The 9,506-nt window shown below is 37.3% G+C and overlaps 1 protein-coding gene across 1 annotated transcript; it reads right to left on the bottom strand.

Moving 5' to 3' along the window:
• Positions 1–8,471: 8,471 nt before the first annotated feature.
• On the bottom strand, positions 8,472–8,927 carry LOC107956464 (uncharacterized). The gene has a single exon (XM_016892126.2). The coding sequence runs from the start codon at positions 8,861–8,863 to the stop codon at positions 8,702–8,704; it is 162 nt and encodes a 53-aa protein (XP_016747615.1). The 5' UTR covers positions 8,864–8,927; the 3' UTR covers positions 8,472–8,701.
• Positions 8,928–9,506: the final 579 nt, after the last annotated feature.

Below are 9,506 nucleotides of genomic sequence, written 5' to 3'. Positions count from 1 at the left end.
CTGCACTAGTACTGGAGCTTCAGTCAAACAAGTTTTCTGTTGATTGAAACTTTTCTGACACTTTTCTGTCCATTCAAACTTAACATCTTTCTGAAGTAGTTTCTTCATTGGTGTGGCTATCATCGAGAAACCCTTTACAAAGCGTCTGTAGTAACTGGTAAGTCCCAAAAAGCTCCGAACTTCAGTAATATTTCTTGGAGGCTTCCAGTTAAGTATGGCCAAAATTTTGTTCGGATCAACTCGAATGCCCAATGCGGATACCACATGACCCAAGAAGCTCACCTCTCTTAACCAGAACTCACACTTATTGAACTTAGCATATAACTGCTTATCTCGTAAAATTTGCAACACTAATCCCAGGTGTTCAGCATGATCGGTTTCATTTCTCGAATAGACCAAAATATCATCGATAAACACAACTACAAACCGATCCAAATACGGTCTGAAGATCCGATTCATTAAATCCATAAATACCGCGGGGGCATTAGTGAGCCCAAGCGGCATCACTAAAATTCGTAGTGACCGTATCTCGTTCTGAAAGCAGTTTTGGGTATATCCGAATCTCGAATTCGCAACTGATAATAACTCGATCTCAAATCTATCTTTGAAAACACCGAGGCTCCCTTTAGTTGATCAAACAAATCACCAATACGCGGTAACGAATATTTATTCTTTATTGTCACTTTATTCAGCTGACGATAGTCGATGCACAACCTTATGGTTCCGTCCTTCTTTTTCACAAACAATACTGGTGCACCCCAAGGTGAGAAACTTGGTCGAGCGAAACCCCTATCCGTCAACTCTTGCAACTGAGCTTTCAACTCTTTTAACTCGGTTGGTGCCATACGATACGGAGCTATCGAAATCGGTGTAGTCCCAGGTACAAGCTCAATACCAAACTCTACCTCCCGAACAGGTGGTAAACCCGGTAATTCTTCGGGAAAAACATCCGGGTATTCACAAGCCACTGGCACAGATTCAGGCTTCTTTTCTAACTCTTTGTCATCAAGTACATACACAAGGTATGCTTCACACCCCTTTCTTACATATTTCTGAGCCAACATCGATGATATTACAGCTGGCAACCTATTCAAGTCAGTAGACTCGACTCGGATTATCTCGTTATTTACACACCTCAAATCGATGGTTTTTCTTTTGCAATTTACAATTGCATCATGTACGGTCAACCAATCCATACCGAGGATAACATCAAATTCGTCAAATGGTAAAAGCATCAAATCGGCCGGAAAACAGGAACCTCGGATTACTAGGGGACATTTCTTGCACACTTTGTCGACAAGCACGTAACGACATAAAGGATTTGACACCCGAATTACAAACTCAGTAGACTCAACAGGTAGAGTCTTACTGGATGCTAAGGTTTCACATATATAAGAATGAGTAGAACTAGGGTCAATCAAAGCAATCACATTAGTATCAAAGAAAGTAAAAGTACCAGTAATAACATCTGGCGGGGAAGCATCCTCGCGCGCGCGTATAGCGTAAGCTCTAGTAGGAGCACGAGCCTCAGATCTGGTTGTAGCATCTCTAGATCCTCTCTGACCGCCACTAGCATTGGTCGTATTTCTAGATGGTCTACCCCGAGCAGTAGTAGCACTAGGTTTCCCACTCTGATTTACATTTTGTTCAGACAGTCTCGGGCAATCCTTGATAAAATGGTCAGCTGATCCGCATTTGTAACAGGAGCGGTCATGGAATCTACAACTCCCCGAATGCCATTTACCACAATACTGACACTCCGTTCTGTCTCGACGATCATTTCCAACACTGGCGACCGAAGTGACTCGTGCACTCACAGGGGGTCGATCACGATCTCGTCTAGAAAAACCCGAAGTGTCTCTAGATCGGCCTAAATCATCTCTAAATTTCTTCGATGACTGTTGAAAGGGCCTCCTCGAAGACCTCTTACGAAACTCCTTTGCTCCCATATCAGCTTTTCTTTTCTCCATACTGATCTCCTCGGCTTTGCAAGCTCGCTCGACAAGTACCACAAATTCTCGGATTTCCAAAATGCCAACATACAGCTTTATATCATCATTCAGTCCATCCTCGAAACGTTTACACATCACGGCTTCTGAAGAAATGCATTCTCGAGCGTACCGGCTAAGCCTTACAAACTTTCGTTCATAATCGGTAACTGACATGGAACCTTGTTTAAGTTCAAGAAATTCCTTCTGTTTTTGATCCATGAATCTCTGATTGATATACTTTTTCCGAAACTCGGTTTGTAAAAACTCCCAAGTTGCTTGCTCTCTCGGCACAACAGAAGTCAACGTATTCCACCAATAGTAGGCAGAATCACGTAGCAAGGAGATAGTACACTTTAGGCACTCATCGGGTGTGCAAGATAGCTCATCGAGTACCCGAATAGTGTTGTCCAACCAAAATTCAGCTTGCTCGGCATCATCGCTGTCCGTAGCTTTAAATTCAGTAGCCCCATATTTTCGGATTCTGTCAACTGGGGGCTTATTTGACCTTATTTGGTCAGTTGCCGGAGGTATTGTAGGTGCGGGGGTGGTATTAGTCGGGAATGGAGGTTGTGGAACAGCCGTATTAGTTCGAATGTATTGGTTGAACCAATCATTCATCACGCTATAAAAAGCTTGTCTAGCCTCATCATTCGGATTACTAGCAATAGGTTGAGAGTCCGCCGGCGCTGTCCCTTGCGCGGGAGAAGGCGCTATACTCTCAAGATCATCAGCTACCGCTCGGTTGGGATCGGGATCCATTACTATAAATAAACACATTTCCAATTGTCAGAAATCACCACACTATCAAATAATCACATAATGGCATGTATAGCTAGACCCAAACGTATTGCGGTAGTCCTAGAATCGACTAAACCGTAGCTCTGATACCAATAAAATTGTAACACCCCGTACCCGAGACCGTTTCCGGAGTCGAACACGAGGTGCTAACAGACTTAATTCATTTATTTTCACAGACCATTTTAAAAATTTCTAGACAAGCTGGCTAACTGCGTCACTGTCACCTTAAAAATCATATCTTGAGTTCCAAAACTCGAAAACCAGTTTCGTAAATTTTACCTGAAACTAGACTCATATATCCATCTACAATTTCTTTCTAGAATTTTTGGTCAAGTCAATTAGTACAATTTATTAGTTAAAGTCTCCCCTGTTTCAGGGTTTGACTACTCTGACCTTCATGCATTACGACTTAGATATCTCCTTGTACAGGGCTTCAATACTTATGCCGTTTGTTTCTAAAAAAACTAGACTCGAAAAGGAATCTGTAAATATAGGGAATGACTTCTAATTATCTCTGGTTAATTTATAGTGAATTTCCAAAGTCGGAACAGGGGATTCAGAAATCACTCTAGCCCTGTTTCACGAAAACTTAAGCATATCATAAAATACGGCTCATATGATCATTTCGTTACTTTCATATGAAAATAGATTCATCAAGGTTCGATTACATAATTTATTAACTATTTATTTTCATTCCTACTATTTTTAGTGATTTTTCAAATCCCCACTACTGGTGCTGTCAGCATCTGTTTTTAAGGTAAACTTTACCTATTTCATGGTTTTCCATGAATCAACTAGAATTTGTCATACAAAGCACCAAAATGATCATGATTAACCATTCCAATGGCTAATCGTTACCAAACATTTCCATATCTCTCAATGAACAACATACAATACGATTAATGCTATGCTCAAAGTATATATATAAGCCATTTTCGCATGGCTATCCAAATTTATACAAAACCAAAGGGTACATGACCAACAACAAAAAGGGTAGTCCTATACATGCCATTTTCAGAGTTCAACCAAAAGTGTACCAAAAGGGCTTTGATAGTGTGGACAACTTCGACTTCGACAATCCCGAGTCCGATAGCTGACGAACCAAAATCTATAAAACAGAGATTCAAAGAACGGAGTAAGCATTTAATGCTTAGTAAGTTTTGAGCAATGAAATTAGGCACAACTGAAGTATAGCATTCATATAACTAAACGGATAATTTCATATACACATATTCTCAAAAATCAGTCCTACTTCACATTTCCAACCCTTATATTCACACATAAGGGATCAACTTAACCAAAGGCCGGAAGCTCATTAATTGACTGTGCGAATAATATTTAAAAGGAATCAACTACTCCAATGCATATACGAAACGTACCTCATCGTTGAGATTTTACGAGCGTATTAATTGAAATTATTACAGCAAGATCGCTCATTCCCAAACCAAGTACCTTCGGAATTTAGCCGGATATAGCTACTTGCTCAAATGCCTTCGGGACTTAGCCCGGTTATAGTAACTCGCACAAATGCCTTCGAGACTTAGCCCGGTTATAGTAACTCGCACAAATGCCTTCGGGACTTAGCCCGGTTATAGTAACTCGCACAAATGCCTTCGGGACTGAGCCCGATTATAGTAACTTGCACAAATGCCTTCGGAACTTAGCCCGGTTATAGTAACTCGCACAAATGCCTTCGGGACTTAGCCCGGTTATAGTAACTCGCACAAATGCCTTCGGGCTTAGCCCGAAATTAGTCACTAGCACAAATGCCTTCGGGACTTAGCCCGGTTATCATCCGAATATCCATGCACATATCAATAAATCATGACACATCTATATTTCATTTTCATAACTAGAATTCAAACACAAGTCACTTATCAAGCATTATCATTTTCAGCTCAATAATTACATACAAAGAGCATGATTTTGATTTACTTAAAACATGATCTAATCAAATCATAATCTAAGATCCATTACTCAAAAACTTACCTCGGATGTTGTCGAACGATTTCGGCGGCTATTCGATCACTTTTTCCTTTCCCTTATCCAACTTTGGTCCTCTAAGCTCTTGAGCTAATTCAAACAAATTTAACTTATTAAAGTCTCATTATGCTAGCTTATGGCCGAATATGACAAGGAGTTTGATAGGTCATATGGCCACCTTTAGCTCAAATACAAAATGGTCATACGCATTTTTTAATCACATTGAGCAATTTAATACAATTAATCTAACATTTCCTCATGTGCACCTTTATGACCGAATACACACATCATTAACCTAATATCAATTAACTAAGCACTTTAACAAATTCTCCTTGAGCCGATTATCTAAGTCAAGATAGATTCATCATTATGCTCGCTTATAACCGAATACATGCAACACCAATCTATCTCATGTGGCCGAATATGCATGTCTATGTTGAGGCCAATTATATGCTTAATACTTCCTACAAATATGGTTACTTGTATTGACTACATACCATTTCGTTTCAAGTTCAACTCTCGGCTAATACACATATATACACTAGTAATCAAATACTAACATTTGCACTTCACCTTACTACCATTTTTCATCCAAATAACATGAACAACAACCATATTTCTCTTCTACTTGCTACCATGGTCGAATGCATCAAGACACCATACCATTTCAATTTTGGTTATGGGTTAAACAAAGAACTTAATGTCTAACTCAAAAATGCTAAAAAGAAAATCCAAGAGTCATCAATCCACCATCACATGTATCATTACAAAGCTTCACATTTAGCATGCAAATGACATCAACACAAATCCACCTTAGCCGAAACTTAACTCATTTTCATGCCTCTTCACCACAATATCAAACACCAACCAAGAAGACAACACCCATGGCCGAATATCATCTCCATCTCATAGCAAAGATTTGAACCATGGGCTAGGTAGAACTCAAGCTAACAACTAAAAATATGCTTGAATCTCATGGAACAACATCAACATACCTTAGTCTAGTGAACCACCATAGCCGATTTTCTCCAAGCTCTTTCCCTTCTTTTTCTTTCTTCTATTCGACCAAGTTGAACAACATGAGAACTTTTTCTTTTTTTTCTTCATCATTTTCCCTTCCATTATTTTATTACCATGCACCTTATTTTATCATTCCTCCCATGAAACACTAACATAACATGTTTATGACATGTTTTACCCATCACATTTTGTCCACCCTCATTGTCATGGCCGGCCACTACCAATTAAGTGGGGAAATTGACATGCAAGTCCACCCTTTTTATTACATGCACTAATAGATCCTTATAGATTAACCTATCACATTTCAAAAGTGTCACACATAAGTCCTATTAACTAAATTCACATGCAATTAACTAAATTGAAGCTTAAAACTTTCACACATTCATATTCACATATTTTAGACAATAATTATCATATTCAAATAATTTGGTGACTCGGTTTAGCGGTCCCGAAATCGCTTTCCGACTAGGGTCACTTTAGGGCTGTCACATGGAGGAAGTGTTCTGTTCGGCGTATATCACCTATATTTTGGCAGCTTGGCTGAATGTTATCTGATATGTGCCTTAATGGCACGATGTGGTGTGTAGGGATGGGTGGGTGTTTTTAACCCCACATGGTGTGGTGGGATGGTCAGAGTTTGTGTGTAGAGGATGGGGATAGGATTTTGGCATATTTGCTATCTGAATCTGAATCTGAAACTATTCCTGATTATGTATATGATGCTGTTTGACCGCATCCTTAGTTCTATTGGGTTAGACACTGAGTTTACATAAACTCACATCTGTCTGTTTGTTTTGTTAGGTAATCCACAAACTTAAGTGGATCAGTGCGACAAAGACTCAACAGTGATCACCCGACCGTAAACTATTAAAACTTAATTACTTATGGTTTATTTGTGATTTTTGGATTATACTTGAGAGTTTGTAATTCTGGACTTTATGGTTTTATAACTGTTGGTTTTAGATTTATACGTTGTTAATGCATGCTTATGCAAAACGCTTTTCTCTAAAAATGACAATTTATACACAAACAAAGGATTTTTTAAAACACAACTGCATTTTCGAAATACAACTGTTTTAAGGCTTTCACTGTAATAAGTTTTGTCAAATGAACAAACTAGTTGGTGTTCTCAATAAATTTATAAATGTATGCAAATTTTGAAATGTTATGGTTTATTAAGTCAACACCGTTTTCAAAACCCATTTCTTGTGACATCACCAGATTCGGCCATAACGTCTAGGCCGAGTTTGGGGTGTTACACCAAGGGTGGTATTCAAGTACAATCTCTTAACAATACCAACTTCATAATTTGAATTTGGTCTAAATGTTTAGGAAAGAAGTCCACTTCTGCTTCTTCCAACTATTGACTTGTTGTCCAAACCTTATTCTGAAATGAAGAGAAGAGAATATTAGTCTTCTTTTTTCAATTGTTTTTAGTGTTGGTATTCCTGAATATGCAAATGCTGACATGGTACCTAGGAGCATCCAATAATTTTCCATGGCATATAGATGTCCTTAGTCCGAGTCACCTAGATTACCTAGGGGTCATTCTGATACTCATTCATAGGTAAGTCTCAACCAAATTCTATGTACAAAATCTTTTTAAAGTCTCACCAAATTTCCTCTAAAGCATTTGATTGTCTCATAAAATTCATATACATATTTACAGTTTGGATCATGCCTTTTTTATATACAATATCGGGACAGAGATAGAGTCGTGTGTATGTCAAATGAGCATTTGATAAGAATTTTAAACATTACGTCATGCAAATCAAGACAAATTAAGACCATAATTACACAATACATAGTAGTCAATTAGATTAAAAGGCACATGTGTAGCCTTTAAGCATTGTCAATATTCAGTGACAATGATAAAGACAAAATTAGACGTATCGCTTTGATGTATCAACTTTTATAGTTACTTATACTTGTTGGATCGAGTGGTGAGAAACTCGATACTCTTTCACTTAAATTTTGATTTCAAGTCATATGGATGGAGAAATAGTGTTGGGAGAACTTTGTCCTCCAACTCGAATCTGAACTTAGTTAGAACTCAATGTGGTAACTGGATACGGGAGAGTCTCATAAACAAAAAGATATATATTATAGTTAAAATCATGTATGCAAACACACCCTTTATCATGGACTTGGTTCAATTAGCTGAAAACAACTTGGTAAGTAAAAACCGTACCATAATTGGTTAGTATGATTATCGGAAGCGATCAAGTCACTTCCAACATGTAGGAAATATCCAAACTTCATTTTGGTAGGTTATGTACTTGATGGTAATGAAAAAATCATTGATGAAATATTAAGCTTGTTCATAAAAAGTGTGCTTAATAAAATGATACGTATTCATTAAAAAGATCAGTGTTTTCATTGTTCAAATATATAAAGAATTCTTCTATTAAAACCATTTTCACTGTCTGATCGAAATGGTTAAGGTTACCGTATTAATACCTAAAAACCTTCTTACTTTCGTAACCTAATTTTATTTTTCTTATTTCATTCTCTGGTTTTTTTTCCTAAACAGACATCATTTGATCAATACTTTGAAACTTGCAGTTCAGTAAAGCTATGCGTATGACTTAACAAAACTTACACATAAACTTCATATTAGCTTTGACAAAAAAGAAAAAAGAAAAGAAAACAACACTATACATAAAATATATGGAAACTTTTATATATAATGTAAATATGGATAAGTTTAGGTTTTATATGATTTAACAAAGGAAACTTTGTAGTCTAAAAAGCTGCTAAAAGGTGGGAGAACCTCACTAAAGCCCTAAGCTACATATGATTCTCTTCTGCTATATTTACATTCGGAAAACAAGAAGCTTAAATTTGCTGCAAATATGCTTAGACACATGAGATTAATCCTTGAGTCCCAAGTTTGCAGCAAATACTTGTTAGTCATGCCAGCAAAGAAGCATAACCACACATCTTCTGATAATGTATAGCCTGCCTTTTTGTTGTCTGAGATACCCTCCTAGCTTTCTGCATGAAACCTTCTTCTTGGACTCTCCCATGGCTGCTGCACCACTAGAACTACTGCTCAAGCTGATCTTCATGTTGAAGTCTCTCCTTTGTTTGTATCTCTCTTTTATATCTTTTGGAGTGGCACAATAGAAAGCAGAAAAGCTGAAAATGTTGTTGGAAATGAGAGGAAATGGTAAAGGCTTCTTATAGAGGGTGGGATGTGGTCCGGATTCCTGCACCTCACCTTCCCAATAAAAGAAAATAAAAATCCAATTCCTTTGTCTATCTATGGATGGGACACGTTATCATATGTAAAAGAATATTTAATGTGGGAATTACTAACGCTAGACAGTTGGTCGGCCATTGATGAAAGAACTTGGGAACTTTGAAGGGAAAAGATTTGAAAGGTGAAGAGGATAGGAGAGCATGCATGTTTTCATTAATGTGATTTGGTTCCATTCGTTTTGATTTTAATTTGAGGTGTATTAATGTTTCATTGTCACGTCGTTTTGACTACACATTCCCATTATCATTATTTATCAAAGCTTCCCTTTTGCTCTCATTTCAGTTTGTGAAAAATATCTACATTAACATTTTAGTAAATCAATTATTATATTTGCTATGTTATATAAAAAATAATTAAAGCCCAAAACTCAAAACATGAAAAGTTGAAACTTCAAACCCGACCACGTTAAACTAGATAAAATATATGAAAGTAAAAATAAATAAATAAAA

Source organism: Gossypium hirsutum, chromosome A07 (genome assembly GCF_007990345.1).
Source record: "Gossypium hirsutum isolate 1008001.06 chromosome A07, Gossypium_hirsutum_v2.1, whole genome shotgun sequence".
In the NCBI taxonomy this organism is placed as follows: Eukaryota; Viridiplantae; Streptophyta; class Magnoliopsida; order Malvales; family Malvaceae; genus Gossypium; species Gossypium hirsutum.
Note: the sequence above shows the minus strand (reverse complement) of the source record. Positions and strands in the feature narration are given on the sequence as shown.